Raw genomic sequence first — 19,518 nt, forward strand, 5'->3', positions numbered from 1 at the left:
AGTTGGGTTCTAGGAAGAATTTGATGAGTGTCATGGGAGGCAAGCACACTTTATTTTAGGAGCCCCCCAGATAGATGTCAGTCCATGTAGCGGGCTGAATAGCGGCCCCTGAAAAGACATGGCGAATCCTTAACCTCGTCTCTGTGACTGTGGCCTTATTTGGAAATACGGTCTCTGCATGATCAAGATGAGATAGTCCTAATTTTGGGGTAGACCCTAAATCCAATGACTGATGTCCTTATGAGAGAAAGGAAAGGGAGATTTGAGACACAGAAACAGAGGAGAGACACAAAGAGAAGGTCACGTAAAGATAGGGGCAGAGATTGGCATTATGAGTCTGCAAGCCCAGGAATGCCAGCGGCGGCCAGCAGCCACCAGAAGTGTAAGAGGCAAGGAAGGATTCTCCCCTAGAGGCCTCAGGTGAAATGCAGCCCTGCTGACGTCTTGATTTTGGACTTCAAGTCAAAAGAATAGATTTCTGTTGTTTTATATCACCTAGTTTGTGGTAATTTGTATGTCAGCCTTTGGAAGTCGATACGGTAGGAGATGAAAATAAGGCATATTTGAAGTTGTCAATGGGCAAGTTATGTTATACAGACTCATGAAAGTGTATTTTCTAAGACTTGTGCATTTATTATATAAAACCAAGTAAGGAATCTTAAAAACTCACAAATAAACGTCCCTATTTATTTAAAGCCCTGAGAAAAGTTGAAGAGACACAGAGATAGAGTGTGTGTCTGTATCAGTCAAATTTGTAAAATTTAAATTTTCCTCTATGGCCATGCTACCCTGAACAAGCCCAATCCTGTCTGATCTCGGAAGCTAAGCAGAGTCGGGCCTGGATAGTACTTGGATGGGAGACCACCTAGGAAGACCAGGTGCTCTGGGCGTCAAAAAAATAAAAATAAAAAAAGTAAGGGATTGTAAACTGACAAGGTCTTTGCAATCTGTGAGGTCAACCAAGGGTTGCCTCACCTAAAAAAATAAAAATAAATTAAATTTTCCATAAGGTAATAACTTAAAAAATGATACAAGTTAGTTTTATTTAATATTAATACAAAAAAAAGATTGCAATTCTTTCTTTGAAAATAGTTATTGGTAGAGTCTGATGCTTTTCTTATCCCAGGACCTCAGTCTCATGCCACATTTATAATTACTTTGCGACCAGGCTGATTTTATTTTATTTTTTAGTTTATTGTCTCTGACATTTATGATCTAAAGCTAAATGATTTTTCAGATCTTAGATCTAAAATTGGTACTTCATGTATTACAACCCCAATAAATGGACTTTAAAGATGCTCATTCGTATCCCATCCTTTTCTTTTCAAGATAGGCTTTCTTTGAATAGATAGCTGTTATATGGAGCATATTCTTATTTGAAGCCCTAGAGTTTTAAACAGGAAGATAAACAGTAAGAAGACTCTGGAGTTCTTTATCAAGAATGCTTAAATTATCCCACCCCTGAGAGCAGCTGTTTGTTTCTGGAAATGAAATGTGGGTCCTGCCTTGAGGTGGGATGGGTAGCAGGATCAGAGAACGATGGAATTATCTCTGGGAAAAAAGCAGCCAGCTGGTTATACAATACTTAAAAATGTATCATTTAAAGGTAAAATGGCAAGCTGTTTCACCCCCAGAGTGACCTACTTTTAAAACATTTTTAATTGTCTTTGGGGAAAAGACATCTTGAATCCAAATTATGCAGTTACTTGTTTTGTTTGCTTAAACAATCTAAGAATCTGTCAGAGGCTGAATGTTGGGAGTGGGAAATAACAGGAAGAAAACGCAAATGAGCCGACACTGAGGTTGGTGCTTCCTACAGGGCCTTCCGTTGGTGTGTGTGAGGCAGCGGCATCTGGACGCCTGTGACGCCTCCGTAATTGGAAATAAGAGCAAAGATCTTCGCTTTTAGCCTCTCGCTGTTACTGTGATTGTTTTGAACTTTACAGAGTAAAGATTTTTCCCTATGAGTTGCTCAGTTTGTCAGTCAAGTCTCGTTACAGAGGAGATATGGATCAACTCCTCACCTATGTGATCTCAAAAGTAGTACAGCGACCCTGGGATAATGATACAGTAGGATGTAATTGAAACTCTCTGGGGACTAGTATGTTATATCGTTTTTCTTGTATATAATTCTGGAGTGACACTAGAGCTACTTTTTAAAAATCTTTTATATTTTGATGATTTATTCCGTTCAGGTCCCCGATCACCTCTTCCTACATTCCCAGATAAAATTTAATTTCTCTCTTCCCCAGAGAACGCTGAGAACCACAAGGGACCTTAGATAAGACCATTCGGTCCCAACATCTTAACAAGCAGCCGATGCTACAAAATGCGAGTTGTTAGACCCACGCCAGGCGGCGTCGAGACCAGGTTTCTCTGTGCCACGCTGCCCTTTTCTCCAGCTCGACTTCTTGTTCTCCAGCCTCAGCTTCATCCGCAACTGCTGACATTTCTAAGGGAAACGCTACTTCGCTCAGGGCTTTTGTTCCTACTGCTCCACTGAAATGCCTGGCAATTGTGGTCACCAGTGTTCTACATTTTGCCAAGTCTAATGGTCGGTTTTCTGACCTTGGTTTGTTCTACTTCTCGGCAGCGTTTGACACGTCTTCCTAAGCACTTTCTTCTCTAGGTTCGTGGGCGCACACCTCTCCCTATTTCGCTGACAGCTTCTCCTCTGCTAGACTTCTGAGCATTGGAACACCCGGGGCTCCATCCTTGGCCTTTTGTCTTTTTTGTTTGAAAAATCTCTCAACCATTCTCATTGCTGTCAATATCATCTTTATGCCATGATGCCTAAATCTGTATCTCTAACCTCGTCTTTCCCTGGAGCTCAAGACTCATAGCCAGCTGCCGGCTTTCATTTTTTCATTCGGCCGTTTAAGCTGCCTCAGACTTAACGATGAGCTGACTTTTCCGTCCTGTTCACCCCACAACGTCCTTATTTCAGTAAACACTACCACCATCTACCCCCTCAGTTGCTCAAGCCAAAAATCCAGAAACGCCTTTGAACTTTCTTTTTCCCTACACCCTGCATTCAATTTATCAGCGAGTTCTGTCAGGTCCACCAGAATGTTCTGAAATTCTACCCTTCTGCCCATCTCCACTGTTACTGCTCGAGATGAGACCTTCTTCCTGTCTTACCTGGGCCCTGCAACAGCCCCCGAACCTGTCTTCCTGTTTCCACCCTCTCCTTTCGTGGTCCATTATGCACATAGCAGTCGCATGGTCTTGCACAAATCATTTTATATCATCCACTTGTTTATAATTCTTCATTGTCTTCCCGTCATAATATGAAGATCTCTTCTGCAAGTCCCGCCTCCGTCGGCCTTTCTAACTTCACATCTTGCTGCTCCCCGCATCCCTGTGCGCAGACACACTTGCTTCTTTGTTTCCTTCACACATCCCAGACCCATGTAACGTCTCATCCTCATGCTCTTTCCAGATTTCCCTATATGTCTGTCCCCAAAACAGTTTGTAGCTTATTTTCGCTTGGTTTTGAGTTTGATACAGTATCGTACTGTACATAGTCTACTATGGCTTGTTTTTTCACTCATTATGTTTTGAGATTAATGCATGTTGATGTGTAAGCTTAGGTCATTCAATTTTACTTCTGCATAGCACTTAATTGTATGAATATACCGCAGTTCATTTGTCTACCCTTCTGACAGTGTCCATTTGGGTTCTGACGAGCATAACACAAGAGTCTAGTTTATAGAGATCTTACTATGGGGCTTTTATATATATGAATCCTCACAACAACCCTCTGAGTTAGTATTAGAATCCTCATTACAGACAAAGAAACAGAGGCATGGGAAGATGAAGTAGCTTATCCCCAGTCACACAGCTGTTGAAGGCTGTGGACACTTTGTATGTGTCTCCTGGTACACAGGGCAGGGGTTTCTCCAGAAGTGAAGTTGCTGACTCCTGGGTTTCACATGTGCTCAGCCTCATAGGGTGATGCCTGACAGTTTTCTGAGTGATCGAGTTCCAGTCGATACTCCCACCAGCAACATATGAGTTCCCATTGCGCCACATCTTCACCCACACTTCGTTTTGCCAATTTTGTGGGTGTAAAATGATATTTTGATTTCAATTTGCATTTCCCTGATTCCTAATGAGGTTGAGCATATTTTTGTATATTTATTAGCAATTAGTGTTTCCTCTTCTGGAAACGTGAAACGTCTGTTCATGTCGTTTGCCTACTTTCCTATTGATTTGTCAGTCTTTTTCTTATTGAATTATAGTTCTTTATATTCAGACCCTTTGTCAGTATTATGAGTTTCGGATATCTTTTCCAAGTTCATGATTTGTGTTTTAACTCTTCTTATAGTGTCTCTTGTAGAACTGAAATTCGTAATTTTAATATAATTAAAATTTTCAGTGTCTTCAGTCTTATTTAAGATATCTGTTCTTACCTCAGAGAAAGATATTTCCCATATTTCTCCTAAAATGTTGTCTTTCACAATTATTTACTCCACCTAGAGATTATTTTTATATATAGTGTGAGGTATGAATCCAATTTTTTTCCCCATTTCATCATTAATTCTTTATCCAGTTATTGAAATACTGCCATTACGTCACCTTCCTGTATAATTGTAAGATTGTTTCTGGGTGTTCTGGTCTGTTCCATTGATCTTTTTTTCTGTTTCTTTACTCATACCATCCGTGTTGGTTTTGGCTTGAGGTAAATGGGCATCCACAGAGGTTCATGGAATAAGGAACCTTTTTGACATTTTTCAAGTATAAAAGTTAAATAAGAGGGATGCTTTTTTACTGAAGGAAGACACAGTTCGGACTGAGAATGGCATTCTGACATTCTTACTTGAGAGAAAGCAGTGTTTCCCCAACAGATTGTCAGTCTCTTTTCTCATAAGTTCCTTACATTTGACTGGATATTCTTGCTCTAAATTTTTCTAGGCTGTTCAGCCTGACCCTGAAGAAACTCGTCATGCTGAAAGAAATGGATAAAGATCTTAACTCAGTGGTCATTGCTGTGAAGCTACAGGTGAGTTGATCGTTTGTTCGGTGTTCAAGGAAGCTGGATAACTTTGACTCAGTGTTGGGGCTTCAGAAATACTGATGGGGACCCCTGTGTTCCTTCACTCAGCCAGAGCAAGTGCAGTAGGGGAAAGCTGGTTGAGCTCATGAGAGCTACCGAATCCCAGTACTTAAAGCACTCAATTTGTTTAAACCTGTTTCTTTATCTGAAGAATGAAAATGTTTTTTTTCTGCCCTGTCTATCTAACAGGACTAGTATGAAGATCAAGCAATATAGATGTTAAAGTGTTTGGTAAACTATTCAGAAATTACTAGGGTGGCTCATGTCAGTTTCAGCCTTATTCCCAGGATTTCTAGGGCCAAGCTGACGCATGGGTTCGGGAAGCACTTCAGAGGCTTTCTATAGGGTAGAAGAAGTTTATACATTATTATTTCAGAGTTGGAAATTAAAATTTTACTGGGATACTTTATCTTCTCGGTAATCCTCACATTTAACTCCTAATACTTGACTCAGTATCCTTAAGGAACCCAAAATATTTTTCACAGTCGTATTCTTAAGCATTCCTGAATTTCCGCAAGGAAGGGAGAAACGGAACTACAGAAAACTTAAAGAATTTGTCTGTTGCCAGCTAATTCCCAGGTGGCCGAGGTGGGATCAGAAACTAAAGAGCTGGTCATTGATGTCATCATTAAACTCCATTGTCAGACATTCCTTTCCTGATAAGTCCTTTCTGATGACGGAGTCACTAAATAATTAATGAATTCTTCAGCTTAAGAATGATGTATTTATTGAAATTTTATTCACTGAAAAGTAGTGAACTCTAATAGTAACTCCCTACTCACCAGAATGTCTTAGTATCCAGATCAGCCATTATGCAGCAGTTGGTCGTACTAATACCGGCTTCATTTTAATCCGCATCTTTGGCACTCACAGGATGTGAGCCATACATTGAGACCCTCAGCCCCGTTTCTGCGATACATACATTATCTTAATTTAGTCCTCAAAACTTAAAACATTTGGATTAGTCCTTATGAACCTCTGTGTGCCCCACTGTACGAACTCCCTGTTCGTTTTGTGCGAGTTCTTCCCACTTCTGTGAAACCTTCTCAGACACTACCAGTTAAAACAAGCGCGGACCAACTCCGTGCAAATGGGAGCTTTCAGTGTCTTTCCCTCCTCTCCCGATTTCGCACCCTGTTTCTAGGTCACAGGCAATGTTCCAGTTTGGGGGACTTGTTTCCTTTGCTGAAAGCTGTTGCTTTCCAGTGCAGACGCTGTTAGTACGGTTTTGAAAGTTCCCCGCTGCTCTCGCCATCCCCACAGTCAAATGCCTTTGCCAAAAGAAAGAATTTCTTTTATTTCCTGATTAAATATTTAACATTCTATGAAATTTAAAATTATACCCAAACTGCAAATATCCTGAATTTTTTATTGCTTCACTTCCAAGCAGCTGAAAGTAATTATAGATGTTATCACATTCATTTATCCAGTCACTTATTTATTCATTCATTTAATAAATATTGAGCATTTATTATATGCCAAGCATTGTTCTAGGCACAGGGGATATGGCGGTGGACAAAACAGACCAAGATCGCTGCCTTTTAAGAACCTTCGCATGCCAGGAGAGCCGCAGCTCGCAGAATGAGCTCTGCAGACCCTGCATCCCCTAAATCCCTTTCAGGAGACACACGAGGTCAACAACGATTTGCATGATAATACTGTGGCGATATTTGCCTTTTCCTCTGTGGTGACACTTGCACTGAAGGCACAGGACGTGGTGGATGGAGCAGCAGGTCCTTACTGGACACGGAGGCCGTTGCCCTGGGCGGTACCCGGGTCATTGTGTTGTTTACCATCACACTTGAAGGAAGAGGAAAAAGGCCAGTTTTGCTTAAGAATGTCCTTGAAGAAGCAGTAAAAATGGTTAATTTATTATAGCCCAGCCCTGCAGTCTACGCCTTTTTAATATTCTGTGTGATGAAGTGGGAAATATGCACGAAGCCCCTGTGTTTCCTCTCGAAGAATCCTGTGTCTCAAAGACAAGTATTCGTGCGGTGGAGTTGTGAATTGAAGTAGCTGCTTTTTTCAGGGAACACCATTTTTACTAGAAAGAAGGGCTTACAGGCAAACTGGTTATGCAGACTTGGGCGTTGTCTTGAAAATAAACAGAGAGAACCTGTCACTTCAAGGGAAACAACTGAGAATATTTTTGGCCAGTGGTAAATAAAATTTGAGCTTTCAAGTGAAAATCGGAATTTTGGAAAACTTGTCTTTGACACTGTAAGCTTAACGGCTTCCCAATTCTCAAAGTCTTTTCTGAAGACCTCAGTGGCGACAGTAATGATCATGATTTTTTAAAAAATATTTTATAATGAAATGTGTAACATTTGAAAGATCTGCATATCAGTGAACCAGTATTTTTCAAATGACCAGTGCATGAGGTTACAAAATTATTCTAGATAAAAGATCCATTCAAAGAACAAAACAGGCCAATAGATTGAGTTTTATTTTTAACTTTTTATTTGGAATAATTTTAAGTTTACGGGAGAGATGCAGGAGTAGTTGATGGAGCTCCCACACCCCCCTCGCCCAGCTTCTGCCAGGGTCAGCATCTTTCTTGGCCATGGCGCATTGATCAAAACTAAGAAATTGTCACTGATACAACCCTATTAACAAATTACAAACTTTATTCAGATGTCCCATTTTTCCCACTTATGTTCTTTTTCTGTTAATTTATTGGATTTTAATATATATCAGCGTATAAAAAGCCTTATTGATATTCTACTTGGCAGCTAACCTTTAAAACACTACCACTTGTGGAGTTGTGGTTTAGTATCAAAGAAGAATATTCCGCAAGGCTGCTAAATGCTCCTTTTTTTTTTTTTTTAACTCCATATCTCTTTGAGTCTAGATTTTTTTCATATATTCAAACAAAACAATATTTTGCAACAGATTGAATACAGAAGCAGGTGTGAGAATCCGGCTGTCTTCTACTAAATCAGAAATTAAAGAGATTTGCAGAAATGTAAAAGCATGCCATCTCCCTCATACATTACTATTGGGAATGTAAAATGGTGCAGAGTTTCCAGACTTTGCAAAACAGCCTGATAGTTCCTCAAAAGGTTGAACATAGAGTTACCATATTACCTAGCAATTCCACTCCTGAATATTACCCAAGAAAAATGAGAACATGTCCACACAAAACTGCATACAAATGTTCATGGTAGCATAAAAGCTAAAAAGCGGAAACAACCCAAGCCCATTAACTGATGACTGAATCAATAATTGTGGTCTAGCCATACAATGCAATATTATTTGGCAATAAAAAAGAATGAAGTATATCCACGCTACACCATTGGTGAACCTTGAACACATTACACTAAGGAGAGAAGCCAGTCACAAAGGACCACATATTGTATGATTCTGTTTATATGAAATGTCCAGAATAGGCAAATCCATAGAGTAAGAAAGTAAATTAGTGGTTGCATAGGGCTAGGGGTAGGGGGACGAGAAAATCGGCAGGGTGACAGCTAATAGGTATGTGTGTTTTGGGGGTGGTGAAAATGTTCTAAAATTGATTGCATTGATGGTTGAACAACTCTGATATAGTAAAAGCCATTGAATTGTATACTGTAAATGAGTGAATTGTGTATTTGAATTCATTCTTGAAAACATTTTGAATGGCAGAAGTCTATCTTCCATTACCTAAATGAGAAAAACAACAGTGCAATCTCAGACATCCCAAACCTCAACCTGGTTTCTCAAATATCACTACAGCACTCTTAAATATCTACATGACCATCCACCGAGAATTTTTTTATTTAATAAAGAAGCATTTAAAACACGAATGACCTAATTTTGAATATATTAATAATCATTAAGGAGTATTTTTTTGTGCTGTTAGTAATGATACTGTAGTATTAGATATAAATTAGTTTGCTTCTATACTTCAGATGAAGATACACTGTTATCTAGGTATTAAATGGTATGTTAAATACTAAAGATAATTTCGAAATTGGACCCAAGTTGGTAGTGCCCCAGGCCCCTGGAAGAAGCAAATACTGGGGCCCGTGAAGGCGTAATCTTTGCAGAAGGGTGGGAAAGTCGAGAACAGCAACGCACCATGCTTTCGAAGGGCCCGAACTAGCTATGGTCCTCTAACTGCACTCACTCCTGTTACTACACTTGCAGATCCATTTTAACAAGTTTATTGTTCAGATAATGCATTCGGGATAGAAACGTTCACAAGTATTGATAGCACATATTTGGATAATGACAGTTCAAAGAATGAGGGTCGCTGCTTTTGGACAATGATGTGTCCTGTGGGGAAACAAATAAATAAGAGAAAGAGGGTGGAGCATGCCAGAGGTGAGGAAGTCACAAATTATACATGGCGGCAGTCAGGCCTCATGGAGAAGGTGACATTTATGCAAAGACTGAAGAAGGCGAGGGAGGAACCCATGCAGATACCTGGAGGGAGAGCATTCCAGGTGGAGAGACTAGCCAAGGAATATGTCCGGGATGTTTGTGTCTGGCCTGTCTGGCAGAATGAGAGGCAAGAGGAGGAGGCGAGAGGGACTGGAGAGGAGTGAGAGGTTGGGAGGCGAGGCTAAAGACGGGATGTGTGCGGATCATTGCGAGGCCTCTGGCTTTCGTTCTGTGCGAGTCGGAGAGTTTTGACAGAAGTGAGAGGACCATACTGGCTGTCATGTGGAGAACAGACTGTAGATAGGAAAGAGGAATCAGGAAGACCGGTTAATAGGCAACGACAGCGATTCTGGTCGAGAGATGAGGGCAGCGCCAGAGTTTTGGCTTAAGCAACTGGTAAGGTGAAAATGCCGCTAAGTGAGATGGGGAAGACTGTGGGCGAAGCAGGTTCAGAGGGAAGGATCCAGAATTTAGCTTATCATATTATGTTCGAGATGCCTATTAGACATCCAGGCAGGGATGTTGAATAGAGAGTTGAATATAGGAGTCTGGAGTTCAGGAGAGAGGTCTGGGGGAGAGAAATTATTTGGAGAGTCATCAGTGTATTTGAGACCAGAAGATTGGGTGAGGTCACCAGGAGTGGAGGAGTGGATACAGAGAAGAGAACAGGCCCGAGGATCGAGGATCGAGGATCGAGGATCGAGAATCGAGGCCCAGGCCCTGCAGCATTTGGGAGCGAGGGAAGAGGGGAGGGGCCTGGGCAGATGGCGGGGCGGGGCAGAGGCTGTGCCGTTCTGGAAGCCAAGTGAAGGGAGTGTTGTTGGAAGGAGAGTGGTCGGCCCCGTCAGAGCTGCAGGTGAGTCGAGGAACATGAGAACGACCATCAGATCCCTCCAAGTGGAGGTTAGTTGAGACCTTGTCAGTAGCTGTTCGGGTGGAACGGTAGCATTGGAAGGCTGACTCGGGTGCTTTTAAGAAGAAATAAGAGAAGACTTCAAGTGAGTGAAGACAGACGACTCTTGAGGAGTCGGGAATGGTAGCCAGCAGGGCATATGGGGACAAGAGAGGATTTTTTTTTTTAATGAGATAAATAACAGCGTGTTTGCTAATGGAAATAATCCAAGACAGAGAAGAAAGTTGGTGATGTGGGAGAGAAAAGATTGCCTAGAACAGTCTCTGAGTCGGTGAGAAGGGGTGAGATCTAGTGCGCAGGTGGAGCCGTCGACAGGCCAGGAGCAGGGGTTCGTCAGTATCCCAGGCGGCAGGAGGGGATGAGTACAAACGTGGTAAGTAGGTAAGTGTGGTGGGAGTTGTGGGAGCTCTTTACCTATTGCTTCAGTTTTCTCAGCAAAGTCGGAATCAAGGTTATTCGCTGAGAGCGAGGGGAGGGTTAAGGAGGTATTGGAGGTTTGAGGAACAACGAGAAGTTGTGAAATCATCATCTAATAGTGGGAAAGCGAAAGGTCCTGGAGAATGCAGGATGACTGCCAGGCAGCACTGAAGGCCCACATCAGATCTGCGGTCATAAATTTAAAGTCGCAACAGGCAGACTGGTTATATGACTCTCCGGGCAAGCGCGGCTGGCGCAGTTGGATTTAGACAGGGTTGTAACTTACCAGATGAGTGTATCAGAACAATAGTGGGCAAAGGCGTTAAGGGCATGTGCAAGGACATGTTTACAAAGACGGACAATGGCGTTTAAGCTGGGTGAGCAGGAAAGGAGGGACAACGGGGGTATGAGGAGGAGGGGACAATGCAGGGTCAGTGGATGGTGGGCCCTGGTGGGTTAGGGGATTATCACTGTTGACAAGCTAGAGAGAATGAGCTGGAAAGATAGGAAATGCTGATCAGAGAGTGAGTAGGATGCATGAAACCGAGATTAGGTATTGGTTGTAACTATTGGTAATGATAAGGTCCCGAGTGTGATCACGTAAGCGAGTGGCTCAGACAAGTGTGAGGACAAGATCATTGGAGGAGAAGTCCTGTGGGATTTACAGTCCAGGATTTTGGAAAGAGCATATATTGAAATCAAAAACGATTATGACTGGAGCCGGGTTGGGGGAGAGGAACAGCAAATGAGGAGCAAAAATCAAGAAATGAGCAGGACTGATTCGCCATTCTAGGTGACAGCAGCAGCAAGGAGTCGGGGATGATGTAAACTGGTGACATCAGTTCAGAAGGAGAGTTTTTAGGGAGATGGAAAGGAGGCTGTTGTTCTGTAGCTGGTGATGAGGAGCGAGAGGACAGCTGCCCCAGCTCCAAGCCCAGTGGTAAATATGTTGTAGGAGAAAAGCAGCCACCATTTAAGAGGGCCACCCAGGAAGCAGGTCTCAGGGGAGATCAGGTTTCACATGTGGGGACTGTCCTTTTATTGCAGGAAGGTCAGCAGCAACCCTGGCCTCTGCCCTTTAGGAATTTCTGTGTCCCTCCATCCCTCCCTCCCTCCCTCTGTCCCTCCCTCCCTCCCTCTCTCACACTCACACGCACGTGCGCGCACACACACACACACACACACACAGCCAGTTGTAACAGCCAAAGAATCTCTAAGTACTGGCAAATGCCTCCTACCCCTGGTTGAAATCACTGCCATATATAAACCACCTGTTGGATTCTTCGAGCATTTCTGAGATTCATTTTACAGAGGTTTTTTTTAAATCAAAAGAGCCTAAATAAACTCAAGTGAAAACTTTGTCAAGATTCTTGTTTGTAATAGAGGTTAGTACAAAAAACACGATCTAACGGATGAAGCAGTCTCCTTTATTATCTTTAGTTGATATAATGTTCTTCTAATTACAAAACATCGTGAAATGTATTTAGGAGATTTTCCTTCCTCCATTAAACAAAATTTACATTTTATAAAAAAAATTAGAAGTAGATAAGAAATCTAAAAGTAAAAACTAAAAAATTTTTAATTTCTCAAGAAAAAAATAGCAGAACATCTGCTCCAATACAGCAGAATAGCTTCACAGCCTTGGAGTAGGCAGATTTCTTAGCTAGGACCCAGAATACATTAACCATGAGAGAAAAAAATAATAAGTCGACTAGATAAGATATTAAGAAAATGAATAGGCAAGAAAATATTATAGCACATATATCTGACAGTGCTGTGTATAAATAAAACAACTGAATAACAAGATGAGCAGTGTGGGCAAAGACGTTCGATTAGGCACGTACTTCATAAATGGAGGTTGACAGATGACCAATAAACGAACGAAAAGGCGCTCAATATCATTGGTCATCAGGGAACTGCATGTTGCAGCCACAGTGCTGTTTCACTGGATAAACCCTTCAGAATCCACGAATCCAGGACCGACCAGGCTGGGCGTGTGCAGGAGAAGAGGTAGGGCACCCGGAGCCCTTCCACCCCTGCTGCTGGGGGCGCGAGTTGGCAGCAGCACCTCGCAGCTCGGTCTGCCAGTTTCTCATAAAGTTAAGCATCCGCCCTGAGAACCAGCCATTGCTCTCCTGGGCATTTGCCCAAGAAAAAGCAAAACATATATCTGCACAGCCTTTTACAAGAACGGCAGCTTAAGCCATAGTGGCCAAAACTAGAAACGACCCAAGTGTGAACGCTCAGCAGCAACAGGAAGGTGGGTAAATAGTGTGGTGTGACATCCATGGAGTGGGATTCTACTCAGCAGTGAAAGGGATGAACTGTAGATGCACGCGGCAACCCGGTGAACCCTAAACGCATTGTGCTGGGCAAAAAAGAAGCCCTGTCAGATCAGCACATGCTGGATGGCTCCATTTCTATGGAAGTTTAGAGCAGGCAAAACTAACACATAGTGAAGGAAATGAGAATAGTGCTCGCCTCTAAGAGGTGCAAGACCAGGAGTTCGCAAGGGATTTTTCTGGAGCGATACAAATGGTCTGCATCTTGATCAGATGTGGGGCCCACAGATGTATGAATTTATCAACTCATCAGGAGAGCTGGACACCTCACCGTATTTAAATCAAACATTGGAGTGGCTCCATACTGTAGTGGTTAGCACATCTGCTTTACACGCAGAAGGTCCTGGGTTCACATCCCAGGTGGAGCCACAGACCATACCCCAGGTGTACCCCGAGCGTGTGGGAGGAGACGCCCCGACTTCAGAGATCCAGTTCCTAAGGGGAAATGGCAACATCCATAGGTCAGAGGTGGAAGTGGTGGGGGGCAGGGAGATTAAGGAGAGGAAAAAATATAATAAACTTTTTTTAAAAAAAAATAGTGTATACAAATTTACTGGCATTCCTCAGACCCTCCTGACTGATCTATTTTTATAGTTTAGGGATAGCTTAGCCTCACTTCATTTTTGGCAGGGGCTGAAAACACTGCGATGTCTAGCCTGGTTGAAGTTGAAGAGGGGAGGAGGGACCAAAAGGAAAGGTTCCTGGAAAAAAAATTATATCTGAGCTGAGACCTGAAAGACAAGTTGATTAGCTGTGTATAGAAGCATGAAAGAGCATCTGAGAAGAGAAAAAGAAAGCGTTTGAAAAGGCCCAAGATAAGACAGTGCAGCTGAAGAGTTCATCAGAGAGGAAGAAGCAAGGCCGAGGTGAGCACGGGGAGGTCGTGCCACTCCCTGGGGTGCTCATACCTGCCCGCCTCTTCCTCCGGAGTGTTGGGAGAATTCAAATGCAATAACACAGCATTCGTATGTGCAAACCCTTTCTGAACGTTCGTACAGCATGATATGTGGTGCCTCGATTCTAACACGAACAAAACAGACTGGTGAAATAGCGGGACTGGTAAGAATCTCGCGTTTAAAAGTCGTTGACAAATGTAGTGTTTCTTTTGGTCTGATTTTTGGTGACACAGCTCTGACAGTTTTTCCTTGGTTTCAGGGTTCAAAAAGGATTCTTCGCTCCAATGAGATCCTCCTTCCAGCTAGTGGGCTGGTGGAAACAGAGCTCCAGTTAACCTTCTCTCTTCAGGTGAGCATCTACTCCATCTTGGATCACCAGTATGCCATATCCAGTCTAGTCCCCTGCAATCTGGAGACTTTTATCCAAGAGCAGACACAGCCCAGTTAAGGTCACCCAATGAATTAGCCGTAGCAGGAATGAATTAAAGTCACCCAGAGCTTCTGTGGCTAGCCTACAGGGCCAAAGCAGTTACTTAGCCAGCCATGTAAGGGTGCCAAGACCCAGGTGGGCTGCTGAAAAATACATCACGCCTCATTCTTCTTTCCCCTTTACCTGGATACGGCTGTTAACCCACCTGTCCTACCACACTCAGCCCCGTCACCTCTTAGGAAACCACAGCACCCAGCAGAGTGTGGCCCTGTCCGTCTCATTTGCCCCCATACTGTAATCTCTGCCCCTTCCCTTCCCTTTTTATCCCTCTTAGTATGTCCATCTCTCATCATAATCCCAGTAGCCTAAATCAAGTGCATGGAGAAAACACACAATCATATGGTAAGGAGAGAGGGTTTTCTAAACCTGCGTGGACTGCAGAGCCGCAAAGAGGAAGCCAGACACCAAGCAGAATTAGTCCCTCAGCAGCAACTTAATGACACTTCCTTCACCCCGATTCCTCTTTGACTAGACGGGAGATGGTGAGGCACCAAGAGATTGGGTGTCCTCCCACAGGACCAGAGCCCACCATGGGGCCAATTGCTATAACCGCCCCGACTCTGTTTGTCACTTGGCAGTACCCTCATTTCCTGAAGCGAGATGCCAACAAGCTGCAGATCATGTTGCAAAGGAGAAAGCGTTACAAGAACCGGACCATCTTGGGCTATAAGACCCTGGCCGTGGGACTCATCAACATGGCAGAGGTGAGCAGAACGCCGTGTCCGGGCTGTGGGCTTTTGACACAGAGTCCAAGACAACAGGCCCAGACATTGAAGCCCAGCGAGTAGCTTTTCCAGCCTCCTGGCTGGGTGTTTGATTTTATAAGTTAATTCTTATATTGGAAATTCAGAATATACCTCTCTTTTCAAGTACTTCCTCCCTCACAAAAAGTCGTAAGAATAGTATCAAGAATTCTCATACACTGTTCACTCAGATTCTTCAGCGTTAACACTTGCCTTACTATTTTATTATTCTGTATGTACATTTATGCATGTTCTTTTCTGAACCACTGAGAGCAATTGCATATAGGATGCCCATCACACATTAAGACTGCACTGCGTTAATTTCCTAAAAATCAGAATACTGTCCTGTGTGAGCAGCCTGCCTCCACAAAGATGAGGATGTCATCCCGGATGCAGGATCACCAGTCAGCCCACAGTCCCCATTCAAATTGTGCCAGTGTCTCAAAGATCTGTGTGGGCCCGTGATTTAATCTAGAATGGTGTGAAGAGTACAGGCTGGTTACGTTATGAAGTGTTCCTCATGGGGGTTTGTCTGATGTTGTCTGAAAATTTGATTCGGCTTACACAGTTTTGGCAGAATGACCACAGAGTAATGCCGCGCTTGCCTCCTTGCTCCACTGCCGGGGGTCACCTTTGTCACTTGGTTAAGATGGTATCTGCCACAGTTTCCAATATTAGGGTAATAAATATATTGTACTTACCTCTGAAAAAATATTTTATAGGTAAATAAATGTTTGGACACTATGTGACAATCTCTTTCCTCCTCATATCTTCACCAACTAGTCAGAGCATCTCTTAATATTTCTCGCCTGAATCGGTTCTTACTTTGATGCATGCCAGACGGTGAATTTCTAATCTCGCCATATCTTCGATATTCGTTAGTTGCCTTTCTGTTGTAAGATTGAGGTTTTCCCTTCTTAATTCATTTTTTCCCCCTCATTAATTCCCCCGACACACACACTTCCATCCCTGACCCGTGGATGTTGCCATTTCCCCTTAAGAACTGGATCTCTGAAGGCGGGGTGGACGTCTCCTCCCACATGCTCACGGCACGCACCTGGGGCCTGGCACACCCAGGGTATGGTTTATGGCTCCACGTGGGGCGCGCACACAGGACCTTCTGTGTGCAAAGCAGATGTGCTAACCGCTACACTGTGGAGCCACCCCTCATTTATTTTTATCAGTTATGGACCTATGGATCCCTGCTTTATTCAATGGAATTTAATTTGCTACCGTCATTTTTTGTTTTGATGCTCAAATTATCTCAAATTTGGCCAATGGGAGCCCCTTCAAGTTGGCTCCTGTATCCTCCAATATCCTTTATGTCCCATCATTTTTTACATACTTCTTTGCTCTCTGATATATTATTCTCATCTTGTACTTTCCCTGACCCAGCCTTGGAATGAACTGGTTCTCTGAAGAACCCTGGTTCCTTTTAGTGGAAAATGGTATTTAGAAACCAAGATCTGTGTACTAGGAGTGCTCATTTTTCCAACCGGGGTATCAGTGCTTCTAGACAGAGCCAGGAAATATATGTATGTACTTGCACATGCACTTATATGTACATGCAGTCATATCTGTTTCTATATTTACATCTGTCTAATTACATCACGAGCTCACATTCCATATATTCCAGTCCAACACAGTAGGGCTTAGTCTGGCCTTTCTATAATTCTCTTTCCCTTTGCCAACAGTAAGAGACCAGGCTCCTGTTGCCTTTGATGTATTTGCCCATTTGTGCATTTCCCCTCTATGCCAGCCAAATCCTCTCAGCCCTCACAAAGGGGCCAAAAATCAGTTTTAAAACTTATTTCTCTGCTTTAAATAGGAACATTTTGTGGCCATAATAAAGAGAATAATTGGGGTAATCCCCAGCCATCTTCCCGTCCTCTTCAGGCCTGCTGTCAGTATGAGGGACTGGGGTTAGTGAAGTGGCATGGATGCCACATTTTCCAGCTGTGTCAGGCCCTTGCCTTTGCTCATGTACCGCAGGTCCTTTTCCTCATTGTGAGGGGAGCACAGGTGACCACTCTCAGCAGACCAGCGCCACCCACCCTGGAGAACTAGTTGCCCTGGGGGGCTTAAACTAAAATGTAGTCATTTTAGCTTGGTCGGCAGTCATTTTCAATCTCAGCCCTTGGTTTTTATCTTTAAGCACATGGCCTGATCAGTGGCTGGTACTGCTGGGGGGACAGTTTTAAAGACCTTACAGCAGTAGGAGAAGAGTAGCCGTGGACCTGGAAGACAGTGAGAAAGGACATGTACTGGCAGGGTGCCGTTCCCGTTGGCTTGCACACCCACTTGGGTTTGTGGAGGTGGACAGCTCTGCGGCCCTCTGCAGTAAGGCGCCCCCGCTGCTGCCCCGCTGCAGGTGATGCAGCACCCGAACGAGGGCGCGCTGGTGCTGGGCCTGCACAGCAACGCCAAGGACGTGTCCGTGCCCGTGGCGGAGATAAAGATCTACTCCCTGTCCAGCCAGCCCATCGACCACGAAGGAATCAAATCCAAGCTGTCTGGTAAGAAGTTTTCGGTGTCTGGGGCCCCTGCGGGTCAAGAAGCAGCCCATCCCCTCATCCCCGTCCTAGGAGAGCTGGACAAGAGAGTGTCCACGTCGTCCCCAGGGAAGAGAAGCCTAGAGGTCCCTAAAAACGCAGCGTGGCCTCCTGCGCCCGGCCGGGTTTCCACCGGAGGAGAGCCCCAATCCCCACTCATCGGCCTCGTGGCGCACCTGCCCGCCGCGAGGTGGTCATGCCGGGCTGTCTGTTTCCAGATCGCTCTCCTGATATCGACAATTATTCCGAGGAAGAGGAGGAGAGCTTCTCCTCAGAGCAGGAGGGCAGCGACGACCCACTGCATGGACAGGTAACGGTCCCCAGCCACTCGCCTGACTGTCCAAGGAGGGGCCAGATCCTCCTGGGCTTTCCCAGCCTCGTTGTCACCCCCTCCCCACCTAGGACCTGTTCTACGAGGATGAGGATCTGCGGAAAGTGAAGAAGACCCGGAGGAAGCTCACCTCGACCTCTGCCATCACCAGGGTGAGCCTCGAAGGTCTGGCGACATTCGGCTGAGATTTCCAGTTTCGGGGTAGGACGGGAGTGGTCTGTCCAGACTCTCTGGGGGCGTTTTTCAGCCTGCACGTGGCCGTGCCCTCAAGGTTCCGACACACCTTCTGTCTCCTCCACCACCACCTGGTTGGGAACCGGCGTTACCGATAGAGGCGCGTTATTTCTTCAGGTTGTCTTAAGATGGAAAAAACGTTGAGTACCTTTGTTTTAGACTTTGGAACAGGTAATGCTTCCTCGGGGAACAGGGCACCTCAGACACCCCACCTCCCTCCCCAGGCGATGGCTTCACATTGTGTACTGTCCACTGCATAGAGAGATCCCGTCCTCTCCAAGAGGCTCACCATTTAATCGTTTGTTGAACTTACCCAGAAAGAACAGGCTAATGCTTGGAACCGCGGGTTTGATAAGGTTTAATTACATTAGATATAGTTCCTGCCTTAATGGATCCATAACCGTAGAGACCAAATGCCATTGGATTATATATCTCCTGCATAAGATTTTGTCAGGAGTCACTATTTTTGGTGAAATTAAAGTCCTCGACCGAGACGCTTAAAACCTGAATTTCTAGGTTAACTTTGATTGATTCTCGAGTTCCTGTGCTAAAGTGTGGGAGAGTCGGAAGTGCTAGGAGCTTTTTAGAAGAGAAACTCACAGTTCCATTTTTCCCCAGAGGCACCCCAATTCTCTCTAGTGCAGAGCTAGTCTAGGGACCCCAAGCAGAGCTTCTCATCACCTTCAGGAGTGAAATATTGTAGGCCAGACCTTCCAAATGTGTCGTGTCTGAGCCTGGCATTCCACCATGAAACGACAGGCATCCCTCCAGTCCTCCTGAGGTGTCACGGGGCTCACACGTAAAGCCTCGAGACTGCAGCTTTCATTTCCCCCACTGGACAGTGACTAGAGAGCGCAAGAACTGTTTCCTTGTCCTCAGATATCTAATCCCTGATTGGCACTTCGAACAGCCCGGATGAGACATGTCGCCAGAGCCTCAAACACTCTGTCACATTGCCTTCTGATAATGGGGAGAGCTAGAGGATCGCTCTGTTGTAGGTCCTGCTGTTGTGTTTCTCTTTTTCCTGCTCCGTAACTGCAAAGAGGCCCCATGTTCGTCTCATGGGGCGCCACCCCCCTCCCCCACCGAGCTTTATAAGTCAGCTCCTCTGTGGCCTCCTCCATAGCTTCTCCTGGAGTTCAGTTCTCCTGTTAACTGCCCCAAAGGTTTGTT

At 44.3% G+C, this 19,518-nt stretch overlaps 1 protein-coding gene and 1 pseudogene across 2 annotated transcripts in view; both read left to right on the forward strand.

Annotated features, from left to right (window-relative positions):
• Window positions 1–771: 771 nt before the first annotated feature.
• LOC111745004 lies at window positions 772–890 on the forward strand (annotated as a pseudogene).
• Window positions 891–4,919: 4,029 nt separating this feature from the next.
• The window catches only part of PACS1 (phosphofurin acidic cluster sorting protein 1), a 35,786-nt gene continuing 21,187 nt past the window's right edge, over window positions 4,920–19,518 (forward strand). For both annotated transcript variants that reach the window (XM_023535753.1, XM_023535754.1), the window contains exons 1-6: window positions 4,920–5,005; window positions 14,255–14,344; window positions 15,064–15,189; window positions 17,600–17,744; window positions 17,999–18,090; window positions 18,183–18,263. In XM_023535753.1, coding sequence (XP_023391521.1) covers window positions 4,949–5,005; window positions 14,255–14,344; window positions 15,064–15,189; window positions 17,600–17,744; window positions 17,999–18,090; window positions 18,183–18,263 — 591 coding nt within the window. In that variant the 5' untranslated portion in view covers window positions 4,920–4,948. The remainder of the gene's footprint in view (window positions 5,006–14,254; window positions 14,345–15,063; window positions 15,190–17,599; window positions 17,745–17,998; window positions 18,091–18,182; window positions 18,264–19,518) is intronic.

Source organism: Pteropus vampyrus, unplaced genomic scaffold (assembly GCF_000151845.1).
Source record: "Pteropus vampyrus isolate Shadow unplaced genomic scaffold, Pvam_2.0 Scaffold144, whole genome shotgun sequence".
NCBI lineage: Eukaryota > Metazoa > Chordata > Mammalia > Chiroptera > Pteropodidae > Pteropus > Pteropus vampyrus.